Below are 21919 nucleotides of genomic sequence, written 5' to 3' on the forward strand. Positions count from 1 at the left end.
TCTTCGGATCCGTCGGGATGTCCAACACCGATCTGAGGGTCGCTGTACCCTCTCTCCGAGGGTCCCTGTTTGGGCGCCACCTGCTGACGCGGAAATCACGGACACTGCTGACGACCAATATGATCAAGCAAATGCCAATTTATTGTTGATACATCCCGGTTAATATAGCCCTTCTAATTCCGTATCATGCGCAAGCTCTCTACTAATTGGTTAACTATATCATGCACACGCTCCTAGCTAAAATATGATTTGTTAAGTCTCTATGTTCATGCGCACGGCTCTCTCCACCTGCACCCTGCTTCACGTTCAGCACCCAGTCATGTATGCCAGCTGTTTTCCTTCTTCTCAAGGTTGCTTCGTTTACTTTCTCACAGGAAGCTTCATTACTTTCTCACAGGCGGCCTCATTATTTTCTCACAGGTGGCTTCAGTACTTTCTTACAGGCAGCTTCAGTACTTTCTCACAAGCGGCTTCAGTGATGTCCTTGAGGCCTGCTGCTCACAAACATAACAATTCCATTTGGTCTGGATTGTGCCCCTGATACTCCAGGTATCCAACACATGCTTGAACAAAAGGACACAGAGATTAACTGAGTCATGCACTCAGTATCTTAAAATACTAAGAAGTTAAAGAGGAACGAAAGCAGTAAAAAGGCAAGTGAGCAGTATGAACATAAAGAGCTGGATACCTACAGAAGTAATTTCTGGGCTGATATCAAGTTAATGGCGGCTGATCTCTTAACTTGTAAGTAATATTCTTAAGCTCTAGGATTAGGTAGGGCTTTAGACATACTCCTGTCCTTTGAGATTCCTGGTGATTACAGGACACCGCTCAATGTGTCAGCCTGTTTTAAATCCCATTCTCAATTTTCTAGTTGCCCTTGTGTACTTTAGGAGATCTGAGGAAACTTCAAGTATGAATAGGCCCATTCTTTATAGTAGAACAATGGCATTCAGGCGCCAGAAATTTTTTTAAAAGTTTTTATTAATCTCAATAAATTCATACTTATTCTTTTGAATATGAGACAAACCCGTTATTTTTCCTTAAACAAATTAAAATATTACTAAAACTTCTTGACTGAAATATTTCAATCATAGTCACAAAATGGAATATATCCAATAAGGACAATTTACCCAGGCCAAAAGTTAAAGTTAGCCAAAATTGAAAGTACATACAATGGCAATTAAAAAAAAAATTTCATGCGAGGTATCTTTTGGCTGCACTACTGTTTTTGCCAAGAAAAAGAAGAAAGTGAAGAAAGCCTATATGTTATTCTGACTTTCCACAGGAATATAGTTGCCTAAACTAAGAAATGCACTTTCAAATTCCCCCTTTTTTCTTGGTTATTTCACTACATCAGCAACTAGTATTATCTCTTCATTTTCAGATGCTAGTGACTGAAATTTAGTCTCCATCAGCTGAAAGGAAAAGAAAAACTTCCATTAGTTTTGTACATAAGGTTAGGTCAGCCTTTACTTCCTTATGCACAATTCTGAGAGCATTTCAACTTTTGTTGCATATTTTTTAGAAATATTTCATTTATTTGTTTCTTAGGTGATAGGCTTTCCTTAGTTGGACACAGCAGTGACATTTCAGCAACTTTGTAATGCTGACACATGATTTTTGACTAGCCTGGAAGTGGACAGGGAGAACGTGTGCTTTCCTCCCATGCACCATGCAGATTACCACAAATCATCTCAAACTAATTAATACAGAAGAATTAACTTCATTAAGATGTGAAAGTAGATAAGTACACGTTGGTCTGAAGTTCAGCTAATTGAACAGACCATGAGAAACGACTGGACATAACACGATAAACTGCTGTGCAAGAAAAGAGAGCACAAGTGAGTTGCTGGTTAGTATGCTGGTCTGGTCAAATGCTGTATGTGACCATCACAGTTTGTCCTGTTACCTTACAAAATCCTATTATGAACCGTTTTCTGTATCACCTTGCTTTCTGTCATGTGTGTCTAGCTTGATAGAAAACTTTGTTAGCTGGACTAATGGGTGAGTGGGAGAGACTTGCAACTGGAGAGACCCAAGGTGAGAGCTGGTGACCTGATGTTTGGACCAAGGGTCCCAACACAGAGATCAGGAGTGAGGAATCCATGAATTTATGGTTGTTGTGAATGAAGAGAGTGAGGGGATATGCACGTCTCACTGGCAAACTTCAGCTCTGCTCAGCTGGAGAAAAGCAGGAAGACTGGGATGTCTGTGACCCTATTGATGTGACTGCTGCTGGTGTGGATGTGGTCCTGGTAAAGGCACCTGTGCTGGTCTTTGTGGCTGGCTGCATTAGAGACTCTGTGTGTGTCATTGTACATGTGTGCACCTGTCCTGGTTTCAACTAAGATGGAGTTAATTTTCCTCTCAGCAGCTGATGTGTTTTGGATTTGGTATGTGAAGAATGTTGATAAACACACTGGTGTTTTTATTTGTTGCTAAAGAGACCAAGATCACTGTCTGGCTTCCCAGGTGTCACTAAGGTGCAGGTACAGGAAGCTGGGATATAGCCAGAATAGTTGACCCAAACTGGCCAAAGAGAGTATTCCATGCCATAAACAACCTGCTGAGTATTTAAGTGGGGAGTGAGTTGGTGATCTGTCTTTTTTTTTTTTTTTTCCTCGCTGTTCAGAATTATTCCAGGATCATTTACAGTTTTTTTTTTTTGGTTCTGTGATTGCTGCTTGGGACGGGCTGTATTGATCATCAGGTCATCAGGTGGTGAGAAACTGTGCATCATTCAGTTTTGTTTGTTTGTTTGTTTTGTGTGTTTGAATTTTTAAATTATTATTATTATTTCAATTATTTATATATATATTATTATCTTTTCCTTTGCTATCCTAATAAACTGTCTTTATCTCAACGCATGAGTTTTCTCCCTGATCCTCTCTCCTATCCCCTGGGGAGAGGCTGATTGAGCAACTGTGTGGTACTCGATTGCTGACTGTAGCTAAACCATGACAGTGCCTCGTGTTGGGAAAATGCACAGCCTTTGCTGCTAACTGGACCTACCAATGGGACCATCAGACCCTGCACCTCTGAGACTGGAATGGGAGAAACCCCCTGGTTCTGGAAGAGCACTTCATTTGCCTTCCCTTAGCAAACTTGCCTGCTGATTTTCTCTTGTATTCCACAAGACAGGGCAAAGAGAGGAGTTATTCTTTGTGTTAAGCTCCTTATAATTTTAAAAAATACCTGCAGTAGAGTCTTGTACGTATTTCAATATAAAATAGAAAGACAACATACCTCTGGATTTGTATCAGATAGTCCACAAAATGCATTTTTTGGCTCTGGGATTTGTGAAAATGCTGCTTTCCAACAGCCAGTCCTGGAGATCAAAAGGGATGCAATAGAAAGGAAAAATTAAGTAACTGTCCTTTCAAAACCAGGGCACCCTTGAGTCAGCTCTTGTCTTCCTCTTCCAGGACAGAAGAGAAATTAAAAATATACATAATCTCATCACAGAATGAAAACATGTCAGGAAAAGATTAAGAATATGGAAGGTAATAGTTTCATTTTTGGTTAAAGATTTACTAGTAGTTATTTTCTTCTTTGAAAGGAAAAGGAATTTGTCCTGCTCTTTAAGAGATTACAACCAGTGAAAAGTGGGTGCAAAAATTTAACACGTTAGACTAACACTATCCTCTCTGAATTATTGCATATTTCTACACAAAGTCCACAATAGAGTAGAATATTCTCTTTCTTTCTGTTTCACTTACATGCTTTATTTCAAGAAGCAAGCCTCTTAGCATATGTTCTTTCAGATACATTAGGTTTGCTAGGACAATTCTAGTGACCATTGAAGAATGTTTACTGGTAAGTACAATCAACCTCGGTGTTTGCAATAATTCAGCAGTTCAAGAAATCAGAGAACCTATTGCATAGACAGTCTACCTTGCAAATATTCAGAGCAGCTGTACTCTTAATATAAGTAATTGCATATAACTGCTTTCCTTGCCACATTGGCAGAAGAGGCCCTGGAAAAAGTTGTCTGAATCAGCTGGGGAGGGATTTTGGGCGTCACCATTATAGTACTTGCCTCAGGATCATTCATTTGAACTAATTTCTACTACAGTGTGAGTGAAAAAGTTTTATCTATACTACAGAGACATCTCTACTTTATTTATTTAAGAACTGTGGATGTTTCACACAGTCACATGAAATAAAATAAATGTATAGATTAATTCTACCTTTTGCAGAACAAAATTGCTAGAATTGCCACTGAGATGGTCACAGCTGCTACCACAAGTAAAATCCATACTGAAGAAGGAATAATTTCTTCATTTCCTGAAAAAGAAACAGTCATAAAGTATTATTGCTATAGATGCGCAGCTGTGTCAGACATCTACTCTGATGATTGATTGGTAAATGTCAGTCTGAAAGTTTTCAGTTGGTATAAAAATCAACTCTTTAATTCAGCACCTTAGCGGTAACGTCTGCTGGGAAGGATTGACATTGAGCCTGTTTGTCTGTTGTAAGCAAGTACACACTTCAGTTAAGCAAGTTACACTTCAGTGTAACTTGTTGTATTGATTTCCAATGTCAGAGTGTTAAGAGATGTATTAATTTTCTTCCTCCTCTTCTTCTCAATGATGTGGAGGGAAACAAAATGTTTGTCAAGCCTTTATATGTTTGTGTGTCTGTAGATGCACAGTGATGTGTGAGGCAGACAGGACATCGCTGGGGGAAGAGTAGCCCAAAGGATGGATTTTTGTTCTTACCAAACTCAACAGGTGCACTCCACTCCCCCCAGGCTGAGGTCACAAAGCATGTACTGCCGGCTGTTCTCATTTTCAAGAGGTACTTCTTTCTTGTATTAAATCTTTGAAATGTGTGACTACTCCCCCCTTCCTAAAGACAAAGCAAAACTGAGTTGTTTTTCTTTGTTGCATATCCAAGTGTTGATAATACACAAGTGCCATTTACCAGTGAAACTTCTACACGGCTAGGAGAGCATGACTTGTTAAAGTACAGTGCTGTTACAAAGCAAAAAGTAGAACATATACATGTTTGTTATGTATGTAGTATGTACACATCTGTGTATCTCCTTTAAAAAAATAACCTGCCACTCAGTAAATTTTTATGTTTAGAAGCTTTTCATCTTATAAACGATATCCTTTTATTTCTTATGATGTAGTCCGATCTATTGATAATTCTTCTTGGCACATAGAATCATAGAATCATAGAATGGTTAGGGTTGGAAGGGACCTTCAAAGGTCATCTAGTCCAACCCCCCTGCAAGGAGTAGGGACATCCCTGACTAGATCAGGTTGCTCAGAGCCTCATCCAGCCTGGCCTTGAATGTTTCCAGGGATGGGGCTTCCACCACCTCTCTGGGCAACCTGTTCCAGTATTCTATAACTCGCATTATAAAGAATTTTTTCCTAATTTCCAATCTAAGTCTACCCCCCACTATTTTAAAACCATTACTCCTTGTCCTATTGCAACAGGCCCTACTGAACAGCCTCTCCCCATCTTTCTTATAGGCCCCCTTGAGGTACTGGAAGGCCACTATAACGTCTCCCTGGAGCCTCCTCTTCTCCAGGCTGAACAGCCCCAACTCTCTCAGCCTGTCCTCATAGGAGAGGTGCTCCAGCCCTTTTATCATCTTTGTGGCCCTCCTGTGGACCTTCTCCAACTGGTCCATGTCCTTCTTGTGTTGGGGGCTCCAGAACTGGACACAGTACTCCAGGTGGGCTCTCACCAGGGCAGAGTAGAGGGGGAGAATCACCTCCCTCGACCTGCTGGCCACATAGACATAGGCAGAAAAGTGTCTTGAATTGTCTCATTTCAAAACAGCTAGAATTGTGTGATTTGAGGAATAAAGTGCATGCATCTCACCTTCCTCAGTCTTTGCATTATGACTTTTCAGGAAAAACATAACTTTCTAGCCAAACCTGTAAAACAAATAGAAGACTGCAATACTTAGTGTTACTACAATTTACTGAAAATGTGCCTGCTCTCAGATACTTTCGGGATAGTGGTGGCATGTGCAAGCTGCACTGATTAGAAGGAGGTGCAGCACACCTGAAGGGCAGCCTCTATCCCAAAGGATCTCAAAGGGCTTTTGCGGTCTTTGTTTTTCACAGAAAAAAATTAAATTCCTAGGAGGTATCTTCTCTCTATCTCTTCTCTCTGCTGTCACTGATTGTCATGGTTTTGTTAGTGAGGGGGGGCCTAAGGTGGTAGCTTCTGTAGGAAACTGCTAGAAGTCACTCCCCTTTGTTCAGGGGACTTGGCCAGGCCTAGGGCGGACCCACTGCTGGCCAAGGCCGAGCCGATTGGTAGCAGAATGTCTCGTGATAACGCCTCTGCGATAACGTATTTAAGAATGGGAAAACAGAAAAAAAGGAGAGAGAAGAGAAGATGTGAAGAAGCTGAGTGGGGGCAGAGGCGCAGAGGGGGAGGCGCAGGCCTCATGGGCCTTGCAGGCCTCACCCTCTGGCCTCTCGCCAGGCAGTAGACTGGGCCCGACTCGGTCCAGTCCGGCTACAAGAAGTGGAAAGGAGATGAGAAGTGAATAAGATGTAAAAAAAGATCCTGAGAGACATCTACCAGCCTGTTGTGAGGAACGGCTGCAGACGCCAAGGTCAGTTCAGAAGGAGGGGGAGGAGTAATGCGGCTCCTGGCCAAGATTCCCCTGCAGCCTGTGGTGACAACCATGGTGGAGCAGGTTGTCCCCCTGCAGCCCATGGAGGTCCACGGAGGAACAGAGATCCACTTGGAGCCCGTGAAGGACCCTGTACCGGGGGAGGTGGATGCCTGAAGGCAGCTGTGGCCCGTGGAGGGCCCGCTGGGACAGCTGTTCTGGAGAGACTGCACCCGTGGAAGACATGACCCACACCGGAGCAGTTCCACAAAGGACTGTGGCGTAGGGGTGGGACCCCACAACGGAGCAGGGGAGGAATGCGAGGAGTTCTTCCCCCAACCATGAAGCAGCGGCGTAAAACAACGTATGATGAACTGACTGCAACCCCCATTCCCTCTTCCCCCCTGTGCCGCTCGGGAGGGGAAGGTAGTAGAGATAATGTTAAGCTCGGGAAGGGGGGGGTTGGGGGGAGGTTATCTTGTTCTCTGTCTCATTATCCTGCTGTTTGTAGTAATAAATGAATAGTTTTCCCCAAGTTGGGTCTGTTTTGCCCGTGACGGTAACTTTAAGGATTTCTCCCTGTCCTTATCTCAAACCTTGAGCCGTTTTTCCTTATATTTTCTCTCCCTATTCTCTCGGAGTGTGGGGGGAGTGAGAGAGAGACTGCGTAGTCTGGTCCGATCGGGGCTGAACTACGACAGTGATGTATGACTTCAAATTCTGATCCAAGTATTTGAAGGGGAGAGTGAACAATATGATGTAAAATGGAATGTTCTTCAAAATACTTACAGAGTAGTAATAAAGATCTGCCCTTGAATGCATAATAAATGACAAACATCATGATGACTTAGCAGTTTGACACATTCATGAAATTTATAAATAAGGATCCCATAATGCACAGGACACTGAAAATATAGTGATTTAAAGGCATTTGCATAATATTTACTTTTCAGAGATTGCTATGTAACTAGCATGTATTGCTGATTAATAGAACAAGCAGACTTACTTGTACAGAAGTATATTTGATTTTTCCCTCAGGATTATCCTGTAAACCGAGAAAAAAATATTTTTATGATTGCTTGTTTTGTGTTGAGATAATAAGTAATTTTTATCTACTGTCCCCTTTTTCTGCATTACCCTTTCTTAACTACGTGACAGTTTGTCCAGAAGAACTAGTAATTTATCTAACATTTAGTATCTAATACACAATTTAGGTCAACAAATGCCATGTTTATATAGTAAATAATTCTTCTATGGAAAAGTATCTGTTTTCCTTACCACCAGAGTTGAGAAATAGATTTTATTGCAGATACCAGACCCGAATGAAAACTGTAGCTTTATTTTTACACACATTAGGGAAAAAAAAAAAAAAGTATAACAATCTGTGAAATAAACTTTTTTTTTGTTTGTATTTTACAATAAATGCCATTATAGTTAATTGGAAATACTATGTAAAGATTGTTTCCCTTTCCCCCAGATGAAAAATTCAGGACTGATGTGGATTAACAGATATTTTAGGCTGCCCTCGAACTATATTTTTGATAGATAGAAAATTAACTCATCTCTTCTGAATAGCCATAATGACTACTATGTCATGTAGTGACCACATGGAACTAATGACTGCAGACTGTATCATCTCCATTAGACTGCCAGTTATGTATTTTTAAATAAATTATTTTACCTTCTGTATTGCTCCAGTTTAAAACAAAATGAAATTAATCCAAACTTGTTTTATCAAATGACTGCATGCCTGCTCATGTGGCACCTGAACATGAATTTGAAAGGTGTGCTGCTGTACAGAAGCTTCTACAGTCTATAAACAAGCTAGGTTAAGCACAGGAATCAATCCAGGACAAAGTGCAACAATATAGTCTCAGGTTTTTTTATGTTTATACTAAAATAATATATGAGAAATGAAAACAGTGATGTCATTGAAGACTTCAGAAAGTGGCGTTCCGGAAGGACAGCTGGTCTTTTGCAAATTTTGGAAGAAGAGATGTATCAAAGGGCACTATGTTTAAAAAAAAATGAAGAAGAAAATGTGTGGGATAGTTAAAAGAGACTCTATCCTGCAGGGGATGGTGGCACCAATCTACTAGAGTGACCTGATGGAGGTCTGTTGCTTGCCAGGGGCCAGGATCCAGGATGCTGCAGAAGGACTGCCAGACTTATTTGGTCATTGAACCCCTTCCTGCTCTTCTGTGTGGGCATCAATGATATGTCCAGGGTGACCTGGATGCTTTCAAGGGTGATTGCAGAGCACTGGGGGATGGTGAAGGGCAGGAAGCTCAGATGGTGTCTCCTCAGTCCTTCTAGTGAGAGGGAGAGGCTTGAGCAGAATGGAACTCACCCACCAGGTCAACAGCTGTCTGAATGGCTGGTGTCACAGGCAGAGCTTTGGCTTCTACAACCTTGGGACCCTTTTAGAGAAACTGGGGCTACTGAGCAGGCATGCGATGCATCCCACCAAGTGAGGTGAGAATGTCCTTGCAAACAGGCTTGCTAACCTGGTCCTTTTGCTCTATATAAAAGATTGCTTTGAATACATAGAGCTCTGTCTTGGGACAGATATGAACCAGTAAGAGAGCTTGTGAGTGGGCAGCAGAGGACAGACCAACACAGGTAACAAGTAGTAGGTGTTTGTTCCAGATCTCCTGATCAAGAAAAGGAAGCAGGTAAGACCCTCTCCAGGCCACTTGAGAAAGCTTCACAGCCACAGGCCTTAGTACTCAAGAGACTTCCCTGGAGGGCAAAGTTGCTTGTTGATCTACGTGAACAGCCTCCTCAGAGCACAAGAACGGTCCATTCTGGTGTGCAGAAAATTGAGCAGGTGCACCAGGTGAGCATGGCAGGACATGAAGCTTGAGTCTGAGCTCAGAGACAAAAAGGAAGTATGCAGAAGGTAGAAGAAGGGATTTGGGCAGAATACAAAGGCATAATCTGCACATGCAGGAAAGGTGTCAGGAAAGCCAAAGCTCAGCTGGAGTTGAGACTAATGAGGGAGGTGAAAGGTTTTTATGAATGCAAAAGGGAGGTTAAGGAGAATGCAAACCTGTTGCTCACTGAGTTGAGGGAACCTAGTGACAAGGGACATGGGAAAGGCTGTGGTATTTGGTACTATTTTGGCTCAGTTTTCACTGGTAATGTTTGCTTTCATGTTTCCCAGATATCCTGATCTATAAAGCCCTAACTTGAAACATTGCTGAGGAACAATCCAAGATTCTCAGCAAATTCAATTTATTAACATCAGACATGAAAAAATGTGATGGAAATTATGTTATGCATGGTATAATCCCTTTTCTGTTTGGTTCCAATGCAAGTAACTTCCAATTGTGAAAATAAAGTTTAAAGGGTAACTGTAAATACCTGGCAGTGGTAAAACAATAAATTTTGGAATACTGTAATTGCTGGACCTTTACATAATGAGTAACATGAAAATTACTAATGATTATTTTAAAAATGCTAGACAGTTCACACTACATGTAAGCTGAGTGTTCTTTATAAACTGAATATTAGGCATATTGAAAGACTTTAGGAAGTATGTATTGCTTTACGGCAATGCACTTGTATTCCAGTGTCACACAGGCTTTTCTATAAGCTTTCTTTGCTGCAACGACCAAGGGATTTGGAGAAGTAACACAGTTATGCAGCAGTTAGTTGGACTTGCAAGAAAATTTATCTATGAAATAGTAAACCCGATCCAGACTAAGAATTTCCAAGAAACAGAAGTCTAGGGACTGCCTTCAGTCAGCCACCAAGTGGCCAAGTCTGGTTGTAGTACAGTCAAACTTTTCCTTTGTAGTCACTATCTGCCACCCTGTGGTCATTTGACGCAATTCTGCCCCAGTTATGGTTAGGAACTACTCTTGCAGCGGAACAAAGCCATCTCACTCCTTCCCTATTGCTGCACAAAACTTGTAAAGCCAAGGTCTGAATTTGGCTTTCAGTAGCTTTATTTATTCTCTCAGTAATCTGTGCTTATTTACACTGCCTTTCTGCTTTCTCTCACATTTGTTTTCCTTTTGTTTAGCATTATACAACTTCAGCTCTCAGACCAACAGGTGTATTGCTTGTATATGATATCTGGATAAGCTATTTATATTTCATATGTAGAGAAATTTCATTCACCTCCATCACCTCATACATGTTAAGTGGATGCACATTTCTCTGTCCAGTATCTACAGCTGAGTTCTGCCCTTTCACAGAGACGCAGACAGCACTGGAAGGACTCCAATCCAGGACTGCTCCAACAGTTCTTAGTGAAAGAAGTGCCTTTTCAGAGTTTTGACACAGCCAAAACTGTGATATGTTCAAATGTTGATTAACCATGCTTCTCCTCTTAGTCCCACATAGTCACACTCAACCAGCGTATCTCCAGCAATATCTCACACAGAGGAACAGGGATAAAAAAACGGGGCAGCATGGCACAACAGGGTGCCTGAAAGGCACAACCACAAAGGAATATGTTTCTACGTATGCGGAAGACTACACCATACAAGAGAGACTGATTTTCTTTCTATCCATTTCATTGGTAAATGCAAACATATGTATTATTTTTAAATGTAGGTGAAGAAATTCCTCTTACCTTATACTTTATGTTGATTTCATACTTAAAACATTTGTCTTTGTTAGAATGATCTATTTGGGGTCGTTGCCATTGAATTATGCAATCATTTTTAGTTTCATCACAGTTGACAGTGATATTTGATGGAGGCAAGAGCTTTTCTGAAATGATATAACCAGGAATTCAAATAATTGAAATCACCTGACCTCTTTTTGCTTTGATAAAAGAGAGTGCAATTGCAAGAAACACCTCTATGAAGAAAGATACTTATTTGTATCAATATTTCTTAGGAAGTCTGTTAGAAATAGTTGAAAGACCAAAGTTCTTTAAATCTTGTCCCTAGGATCAGAATAAACAGGGACTAAGCCAGGGAATGTGACTTAGAAGCATACAAAGATACAAACGCCCTCCATATACTTTTCCAGATGAATAAGGTAGAGTCCTGTCTTCTTCTTATAAGGATGATTTTACTGCAGAAGAACAAGCTAATGATAACCATACTATAAGAAATCCAAAGGTCATTTCTTTATTCAAGCCTCCTCACAAAATGCTTCTGTGATATGAAGGTTTTCTTTGCTTGGTGTTGTGAACTATGCAGTTTATTCCTCCCTTCCAAAAAAAATTAGCCATACAAATTTAAGAATGATGCTTCAATTTTAAGAATCTAGCCAACTTCTTCACTTATCTTCCCTAAATTCACAGATAGGAGCAAAAATATGATGACCTTTATATTTTGATCATCACCAAGGACTTGACTATTGTAACAGCAAAAGACAGCCACTCACGACAGTAAGGGTGATAAAAGGCTGATAGAGGAAATCTTCATTTCAGCTATACTGCTAATTTACTTCAATATTTAGAGACAGGCTGGGTGTATTTGTGTTGGGCTGTTTGGTCAAAGAACAGTCTTGGTTCATCTGCCATGAATGACACTACAGCTCAATTCCTTGTCCTTATGGAACGAAGCCTTGTTTGTCCATTTTTTTTGAGGCAACATCAAAAGCAGTGGGACTTTGCCAAAAAGACTTTGCCACAATAAAAGTCATTGCACAGGATGCTTCCAAGCAAAACACCACATGTGAAAGAGCACATGAAAACCTGGGGTGTTTTGTACACATATTAATTTCTTTAATCGTGATTATGGTGTCGGTGTATGCCATCCCCACTGGCAATGAGAAGGAGAAATCAGCGCTCAGATAAACTTCTGAAAAGTCTCCTTTTTTGAAAGGTCTTTGGTCATCATTGAAAGGACAGAGAGGGAAGTAGTATCTCTTAAGTCCTGTGGACCTTGCTGGAGAAAGGCCTAAAACCAGTAATGGTATATTGCTAAAGAATCTGAGGCTAGCTGCAGCTCTGGAGCTTTCTTGCTTCATGTCCTTCATTGCTCTTTTCTTGAAAAGGTCATACTTTCTTACTTTTGACTCTAGGTGAGACAGGGTACTTGGTTCTTTCTCAGAGATAAATACTCTACTATCATCATATAACAATGAAAATAAAACAGAAATAAATTATTTACTTACCAATCTTATACAGTTGAATTGACTTATTGTAGAACTGGATCAAGGAGTCTTTGCTAGACCCGTTCACCAGGAAATAAGCTGTTTCATTCTTTATTCTCACATTTTGGAATCTACATCCCATATTTCTGCCGTTTTCATCTTTAATGTAAAGCTCACATTCCATTGCATCATCATATCTGTGCATAGCAAGGTACTTCGGTTAAACAGTGTGATGTGTCAAATGAGAATTCAGACTTCCCTAGACTCAAGCAGACCTACTTACCTTGATTTCTGCCAGTAGAGAAAATATTGGGTATCTCCTGGAGCATCCCTGCCTGCCTGCCAAGTGCAGTTCATGAGGGAAACGTTATAAATCACACAGGAGAAGTTTTCAATGGCCGACCCATTCATGCCTGCCAACACAGGAATATCTGTGATGAGGGAAAATCGTGTGACTTGTCCAAGCTGGAGGATCTTGGCACACGCTTAGATTTGTCAGGCACCTGCCACTCCAGCTGGTTATTGCTTGGGTTAGGAATTACTTGCTTCATTTTAGGTAGTAACACTGGAAGATACTTGCACTGACAGATTAAATGAAGAATTTGTCATGCTTAAATCCTCCAAAGATATGACTATAGCTGCATCTGATAGAAAAAGTCTCAGGGGACCCTACACTGCTCTAGTACAGGCTGAAACCTGAAGTGGCTACCCCTGTGCTTTGAATCATTCCTGTTCAAAAGAAGACACTGGAGCCACAATGCCACAAACTGAAACATTTGCCTGTTGTTCTTCCATACCCTGCCATAGCATTTCTATTTGAAGGATGTTCTTCAGTGCCCTGTCAAATCCAGAGAGAGAGAGAGAGAGAGAGAGAAACCCAAGTACAGAGCTCTGAAGTTTTTCAAGACTTCAGGGAGGTGTAGATATAAACTTGTGAGGTGTTTGTTCTCTGCAGCAATACCTTCTTCCACTTCGGATTAACATGAGGCCTTTCCTCCTAATCACAAACATATCCGTTTACTCCTTAACCTCCACTCTCAATGAAAGTCAGTAAGGAGACTAAATGTATCTTTTAAAAGGAAGGATGACTTACCCATCCTTTTATAAAGAATCCTCTAATACTTTGAGCTTGATGAGGCAGGAAGTAGTGCTATTTTGTATATGGCAACTCCATGTTGCTTAAATGAGCAGATCTTGTACCTCACTTTATTAACAGTCATATATATTACCCCACGCATACAAAGGGGAATAAATTCTGTCAGAGCTTTCATTATTGTGGACAGGACACTGCAAAGTGTTGGGCATTACACCATAAGTTACAAAATTCAAGGGGTCACAGATTTCTCAAGGAAGAGTTTCAAAACAGCAGCGACAAACTTATTTCACTTGGATTTTTAATATAATTTTTAAGACATTCAAATGCAGTAAATAAAATATTACACAAACCATCAAAAGAGAACTGGCAATTAAAAAAGATGGTGTTGAGCAAGATGGCAACTGAAGACTAAAAAATTTCTGAGCTAGTTATAGGAAACTCCTTTTCACAGAAACATTGTCTGTGAAACAGAAACTTAGGTCTGTGAACCTATTCATCCTACAGGAAACGAATTAAGGAATGAAGAGTTTCAGTTTTTCTTTAACCCCCAGGCCATTGGAAGTCAACAAATCCTTTCCCTAAGTCTAAAATATTACCTTGAAGAATATATCTGCCTATGCTTGAGTATGTGCCATTCATGTTCACTGCTTGCCCCATTGTGCAGAGGAGGTGCTATATTTCCAAGCATGCACTTCATATTCCTTACTTGAAAAATATCATGCATAAGGTTTACTTTTTTAGTTTTTCATCTATTGGTTTACACAGTGCTACTCCCTGTAGAAAGAGCTTAATCTCGTGCTCAATTTGTAACAGTGGGACCACTCCAGTGGTGAAGTAGGTACTGATGTCTTCCCAGGCTCAAGAACTCTCTCCCCAGAAGTTTTGGGTAATGAACCTTTACCAGTGCAAGGTGAAGAGTACAGTGTTTCCCTCCAGAAAATTTTATGGCAGTGTTAGGAACAGCAATTCCTCCCCTCCTTCTATCCATAGTCCACCAAATCAGTTGACCAGCCTCAAAATAGACCATATGTGCTTTCATAAGAATCAACAGAAGGCTGTAATGTGCTTTATACTTATTTGAAAGACAAGGGAGATACCCCACAAATTATTGCCAGGGCAAGGAGCTGGCTTGAGGTTCATCTTCACTAACATTAACTTTCTCAAAACTAGCACCTGATTTGGTCAAGTCATATAGGTGCCTTGTCTATACAGTGGTAAAGGAAGACACGGACAGTGGCATATAAATTGCATGGAATACACTGCCTTCAAGCAGGGGCTGTACCTCTCTAATAGGTCCCGTCAGAGTTTACAGGACTAGAAATTCCATGCTTAGATGGTTGAAATGAGAGTGATATGAATCTACACAAATCTGTGACTGGGCAATACAACTGCATGGAGTATCAGAGGAGTTCTCCAATGTCAGAATTTTCTAGAAACTGCCTATAGAAACATTAATGTTTACCATAAATGTGTTACACATCTTGCTTGACACAATAGTGTAGTGTAAAACGCTTCATCTGGATTCATGCAAAATAGACTGTGAAAACCAACACCTTCCTGTTACAGTTCCTGTGGCTGAAACCACTTTATTTTGGAGATCACCTACCCAATCAGATGCACAAGAAATATTGGCCAAATGGATGGAGACTGCTTTGGGCTCTAGAGGAAGAGGACTTAGCTAAGGCAGGAGTAATACCTGTACAGGGAAAAGAGTAATCTCAAGAGGATAAGTTCATTACTTGCTTTGAAGTATCTGTGCAGCTTGTAGAGGCCAGTGAAAGAGAAAACTATTTTGCATAACAGCCATTGCAAAATAGGAAGTGCTTAGCTTGCTGTCTTCTCTGCAGAAGTTGCCTTTTCGGAAAGTCATGCTGCTTCTCAACTAATCCATCTACATGAGATCTGAGTTCTAGATCTCCTGTCTGATGTCAAAAGTTTGGATCTCCATTAGAGCTGAAGTCTGGATCTTATCTGAGGCTAAATTCATCAAGGAATGTGAAAAATAAGGGCTTCTACAGGTACATTAGTCAGAAAAGAAAGATTAAAGAAAGGTATTGCCACTGATATAAGACAGGAGAACTAGTGACAACTGACATGGAGAAGGCTGAGGTGCTCAGCAATTTCTTGCCTCAATGTTCACTGGCAATTACTCTTCCCACATCTCTCAAGTGTCTGAATCTCAAGGCAGAGACTGGGAGGGTGCAATCCCTCCCATCACAAGAGGCGATCAGGTTTGAGACCACCTGAAGAACATAGGCATACATAGGTCCATGGGACCCAAGCAGATGCATCATAGGGTCCTGAGGGAATTGGTTGATGTAGTTGCCAAGCCACTCCTCATCATATTTTAAAAGTCATGGCAGTCAGGTGAAGTCCTTAATGACTGCAGAAAAGTGAATATTGCACCCATTTTTTTAAAAGGGTTGTAAGGGGATCTGGGAAATACTGAACTATAGCCTCACCTCCATATCCAGTAAAGTCATGCAACAGATCCCCCTGGAAGTTATGGTGGAGCATATAGAAGAGAGGGAGGTGATTAGAGACAGCCAACATGGCATCACCAAGGGCAAATTGTGCCTAAGTAATCATAGAATCATAGAATCATTAGGGTTGGAAGGGACATTTAAAGGTCACCTAGTCCAACCCCCCTGCAAGGAGCAGGGATATCCCTGACTAGATCAGGTTGCTCAGAGCCCTGTCCAACCTGGCCTTGAATATTTCCAGGGATGGGGCATCCACCACCTCTCTGGGCAACCTGTTCCAGTGTTCTACTACCCTTAGTGTAAAAAAATGTTTTCCTTATATCAAATCTGAATATATCTCCTTCTATTTTAAAACCATTACCCCTTGTCCTATCACAACAGGCTCTGTTAAAGAATTTCTCCTTGTCTTTCCTACAAGCCCCCTTGAGGTACTGGAAGGCTGCTATAAGGTCTTCCGGGAGCCTCCTCTTCTCCAGGCTGAACAGCCCCAACTCTTTCAGCCTGTCCTCATAGGAGAGGTGCTCCAGCCCTCTGATCATCTTTGTGACCCTCCTCTGGACACGCTCCAACAGATTCATGTCCTTCTTATATTGCAGCCTGCAGAGCTGGATGCAGTATTCCAGGTGGGGTCTCAGGAAAGCAGAGTAGAGGGGGAGAATCACCTCCCTTGTCCTGCTGGCCATGCTTCTTTTGATGCAGCTCAGGAGGTAGCTGGTTTTCTGGCCTGCAAGCACGCATTGCTGGCTCATGTTGAGTTTTTCATCCACCAGCACTCCCAAGTCCTTCACCTCAGGGCTGCTCTCAACCTGTTCTCCATCCAGCCTGTATTTCTGCTTAGGATTGCCCTGATCCAGTGCAAGACCTTGCACTTGGCCTGGTTGAACTTCATGAGGCTTGCACAGGCCCTGCAGCCTCTCCAGCCTGTCAAGGTCCCTCTGGATGGCATCTGTCCCCTCCAGCATGTTGACTGCACCACACAGCTTGGTGTCCTTGGTGAACTTGCTGAGGGTGCACTCTGTCCCACTGTCCATGTCACCCACGAAGATGTTAAACAGGGTTTGTCCCAATACTAATCCCTGAGGCACTCCACTCGTCTCCACCTGGACATTGAACTGTTGACCACAACTCTTTGAGTGTGGTCATCCAACCAATTCCTTATCCACTGAGTGGTCCGTCCATCAAATCCATGTCTCTCCAATTTAGAGAGAAGGATGTTGTGCAGGACAGTGTCAAATGCTTTGCACAAGTCCAGGTAGATGATGTCAGTTGGTCATCCCTTATTCACTGATGCTGTAATTCCATTATAGAAGGCCACCAAATTGGTCAGGCACAGTTTGCCCTTAGTGAAGCTGAGTTGACTGTTAGCAATCACCTCCTTATTTTCCATGTGCCTTAGCATGGTTTCCAGGAGAATCTGCTCCATGACCTTGCCAGGCACAGAGGTGAGACTGAGTGGGCTGTAGTTCTTTCTAATCTAGTGCTCCTCTACAAAGGATTGACTGCCATCAGTGGATAAGGAAAGAGCAGCAAATGTCATCTACCTGGATTTCTCTAAGACCTTTGGCATAATCCCTCGCAACATTTTTGCCTCTAAAATGGAGAGATGTGTGTTTGACAGATGAACCATTAGATGATAAGGAATTGGCTAGATGGGTGCATCCATAGACTTACAGTAGTCAATGGCTACTGTACAAGTCAAGTCAAGTACAAGTGGAGTACAAGTGGAACCAGCAATGACTGGTGTCCCTCAAGGGTCGGTACTGGGACTGATACTATTTAATATCATAGAATCATAGAATCACATGGTTGGATGGGCCCTATAAGATCATCTAGTCCAACCGTCTTCCCACTACCATTGCTGCCACAGCTACTAAACCACATCTTGTAGCTCCTCATCAAGCCGCCTCTTGAACACTGCCAGGGACGGCGACTCCACCACCTCCCTGGGCAGGCCATTCCAGTGCCTGACCACTCTTTGGGAGAAAAAGTTTTTCCTCATGTTCAATCTAAACCTCCTCTGGTACAACTTGTGGCCATTTCCTTGGGTCCTGCTTGTTGCCTGGGAGAAGAGGCCAAATTCCTGCTCATCACAACCTGCCTTCAGGAAGCTATAGAGTGCAATGAGATCTCCCCTGAGCCTCCTCTTCTCCAGACTAAACAATCCCATCTCTCTCAGCCGCTCCTCATAAGACTTGTGCTCCAGACCCCTCACCAGCTTTGTTGCCCTTCTCTGGACACGTTCCAGGGCTTCAATGTCTTTCTTTATCTATCTTTATCAATGTCATAGACAGTGGGATTGAGTGCACACTTGACAAGTTTGTGGATGACAGCAAACTGAGCAGGTCAGTTGATTTGCTAGAGGGAAGGGGATACCATCCAGAGGAAACTTGACAGGCTTAAAGAGTGGGCCCATGTGAAACTCACAGGGTTCAACAAGGCCAAGTACAAGGTCCTGCACCTAGGTTAGAGCAATCCCCAATATCAATACAGACTGAGGGATGAAGGAGTTGAAAGCAGCCCTGTGGAGAAGGACTTGAGGATATTGGCGTATGAGAAATTGAACATGAGCTGGTAATGTCTGTTTGCAATCCAGAAAGCCAATTTTATCCTGGGCTGCATCAAAAGAAGCATAGCCAGCAAGTCAAGGGAGGTGATTCTCTCCCTCTGCTCTACTCTTGTGAGACCCCACCCGGAATACTGCATCCCCAGTACAAGAAAGACATGGATGCTGTTAGAGTGAGTCCAGAGGAGGGCCACAAGAATGATAAGAGGGCTGGAACACTTGTCTTCTGAAGAGAGGCTGAGAGAGTTGAGGTTCTTCAGCATGGAGAAGAGTAGGCTCTGAGGTGACCATGTCATGACCTTTCAGTGTATAGAGGGGGCTTATAAAAAAGACATGGAGAGACTTTTTACCAAGGTATGTAGTGACAGAACAAAGGATAATGTTTTTAAACTGAAAGAAGTTAGATTTATATGGGATTTAAGGAAGAAATTTTTACGATGACGGTGTTGGGATGCTGGAACAGGTTGTCCAGGAAAGTTGTGGATGCCCTGTCATTGGAAGTGTTCAGTGTCAGGTTGGATGGGTCTTTGAGCAACACGACCTAGCTAAAAATGTCCCTGCTTATGGCACGGGGGTTGAACTACATGATCTTTAAAAGTTCCCTTTCAATCCAAACCATTCTACGATTGTATGAACCTGCTTGTCCCTCAGGAGCCACCTCAGAAATATTATGTCTTCACAGACTTATGTGTCACACCAATCGGCCCTGAGCAAGCACATCACTGACTCTCCAATGTCCCTGAATGCTTATGTCTTGGTTTCAGGTAAGTCAGTAAGGACCCATGTGTCCAATTCCGTGTGTCGTTTGTACTTAAAAAAAAATCATCTGCACAGCGTGAGATGCCTCTCACCAAAGTTCTTTTGAAACTAGGAAAAGATACAATCTTACACCTCAGTCCCATCAAGCCTCTGATTCCACAAAAGTCCTCTGAAGGCAAGAATTTCAGAAGAATGGACAGAGAGGACAGATATACCTCAGTACCAAGATAGATCTCAACAAAAACTAGAAAGGACTGCTAAAACAGAGGCTATCTTGTTCCTTTCAAGGATACTTTTTTTTCAGTTACTTAAGGATATGAAAGAAAAAGAAGAAAGGGTAATGATTTATCTCTGTTAAAACTTTACACAGCAAAGTTACCATTACAGTCTCAGTAAAATCTCTTGCAGTCACTGAACACTAGTCCTCAGCGAAATTCATGCTGCCCATTCAACTCAGTTCCATTTTGCGCTGATTCATCATCAAATTTCTAATAGGTGAGTCTGGCATCTCTGCTCTAATTGTCATGTAACAGGATCAGTAAGGTGCAGGACTGGTTCCCAGATTTTTGGTTGCAGAGGTTACTAACAAGCATATCTAAGACAGAAGGCAACTTAAGTACAACTATCCATAATGAGCAGCATGTTACACTCCACCTTGGAGGATTGCCCCACTGAAGTGTTCTACTCACAGTCTGTGCAGTGCAAGCCAACATACAACTGGGTGATCAGCAACATCCACTGGGTCATGGAGAGGAGTGCAGGAGGAGCAATCATCTCTTCCTCCTTGGAGACAGGGAACAGTGAGACATGCTCAAAGTGAAAGATGCCAGGGTGAATCACTCTCCGCTGAATTCGTCTAGTCTGACCTGCTCATATGTCTGCCCCTACACCATCTGGCCATCTCTCAGTTCTGGTGGGAGGAAAGATTACAGATAGACTTCTCAAACAGTGAGAGAAATGTTCAAATAAGCAGTAACAAAGTTAAAGAAGTTGTCCTTTTCTGTAACAAAACCATTTGTGTGATGATTCATAGAGCTGGTGATCTCGAGAGCACTACGCAAACGTTGCATACATACGTTTGAAGACTGCTATCTTAAGGTCTAAAGATTATATATCTATCTGCTATATACAAAGGTTGGGATGGATAGAAGTCAAGCAGGTGGGTAAACAGCAGCAAACAGAAAATATCAAAATTTCACAGCAATTTCACTCAGTTCGAGTTACCCAATGGTGAATATGCGAAGTTTGATGAGGGCATTAGTTCATGCGCTTTCAAGGATGTTTCTGAGTATAGGCTTAAAAGTGGATCTAGGAACTGTGTCTAACTTCTACAAATTTAGTATCAAACCCAGTAAGAAAATAAAAATTGTGGCTAGGACCTTTCTTAGAAGCATTATGTTCTTTATTTGCAAAGACATCATTCAACTTAGCTCTATGTATTCCTCTGACAGCTTTTTAGGTTTTGAAAGTTCCCTTCCAATCTAAACATCACCCCTCCAGCCCTAGACTTCCTAGAATTTCAGTGAATACCTCAGCAAACAAAATAGTTGGAAAGACAAAGATGGACCTACCTTCTATTTCAAACCTTTCTCTTGTTCATCATTCTATCATAGTCTTCAGGCTCAGAGAAGGTGAAAAGACTCATATTTTAAACAGTTATATAGCTATAGATAGAGCTGTCTCCCTTGTTACTTGTATTTTGGGGAACTGTTGCACCATCGGAAGTGTTGCAAAATATGATGTTTATCACTTCCTTAGAATTCTTACCAAATTCATGTAATTACACAACTCATGATTCCAGCAGCTGGGTGTTGGGCACCTTGCTGGGGAAAGGGATGGGGACCGGCCAAGTCTAAGCCATGGGCCCAGGTAGGCCCAGCAGTGCAGGGCCCATGGCCTTGCAGGACAGGGCTGTGGGGAGCTGGAGACCGGCCCTGCTGTGGTGTTGCTGGGCGGGGGGGGGAGGCTGATGGCCTCTGACATGGGATCCTAGGCCCTGGGCAGGGTGGGGCATTCCCAGGGCGCTGGGTAGGGATGGTCTATGAGGGCATTTAGGGAAATGACAATGCAAATTGCAAAAGTTCCTTAAACCTATGGAAAAAGAGGATTTTAAATCTTGGATATGAAGTCTTCAAATAAGATATATCACTGTCAAAAGTTGTGATCAGAGTGTTCTCAGTTCATTTCTCCCAGTGGCAAAAAAAAACAAACCACAAGACACCAGACGAACAGACAAAAAATTGCAAGTAGTAAGGATCCAAGTACAAAAAGCCACTCCAAGGCCTGCATTTGTTCCCTTCTCAGGTCACAACTGTGCATTTTCTAAATGAGAGAATTATTATAAACAGTGTAAAATGTGCGCT

At 41.9% G+C, this 21919-nt stretch overlaps 1 protein-coding gene across 2 annotated transcripts; it reads right to left on the bottom strand.

Moving 5' to 3' along the window:
• Positions 1-1215: 1215 nt before the first annotated feature.
• LOC104475029 (granulocyte-macrophage colony-stimulating factor receptor subunit alpha) lies at positions 1216-21208 on the bottom strand. Of its 2 annotated transcripts, none has more exons than XM_086740555.1 (10): positions 21128-21208; positions 20246-20466; positions 12939-13068; positions 12677-12852; positions 11178-11317; positions 7599-7637; positions 4725-4854; positions 4194-4290; positions 3250-3331; positions 1216-1418 (listed from the first exon to the last, which is right to left on the bottom strand). In XM_086740555.1, the coding sequence occupies exons 2-10, from the start codon at positions 20328-20330 to the stop codon at positions 1344-1346; spliced, it is 954 nt and encodes a 317-aa protein (XP_086596681.1). In that variant the 5' UTR covers positions 20331-20466; positions 21128-21208; the 3' UTR covers positions 1216-1343. The 2 variants fall into 2 exon arrangements, with proteins under 2 accessions (XP_086596681.1, XP_086596690.1); XM_086740564.1 differs by having other exon boundaries at positions 20246-20339; positions 21128-21186.
• Positions 21209-21919: the final 711 nt, after the last annotated feature.

This window comes from Chlamydotis macqueenii, chromosome 1 (assembly GCF_036417535.1).
Source record: "Chlamydotis macqueenii isolate bChlMac1 chromosome 1, bChlMac1.mat, whole genome shotgun sequence".
NCBI lineage: Eukaryota > Metazoa > Chordata > Aves > Otidiformes > Otididae > Chlamydotis > Chlamydotis macqueenii.

Coding starts and splice junctions, on each gene's coding strand:
- LOC104475029 (XM_086740555.1), bottom strand. CDS start 20,330: ATGATTGCTCCTCCTGCACTCCTCTCCATGACCCAGTGGATGTTGCTG. Junction 7,638..11,177: donor AAATCAACATAAAGTATAAG/GTAAGAGGAATT, acceptor CTCGGTTTACAG/GATAATCCTGAGGGAAAAAT. Junction 4,855..7,598: donor TCAAATATACTTCTGTACAA/GTAAGTCTGCTT, acceptor CTTTGTCTTTAG/GAAGGGGGGAGTAGTCACAC.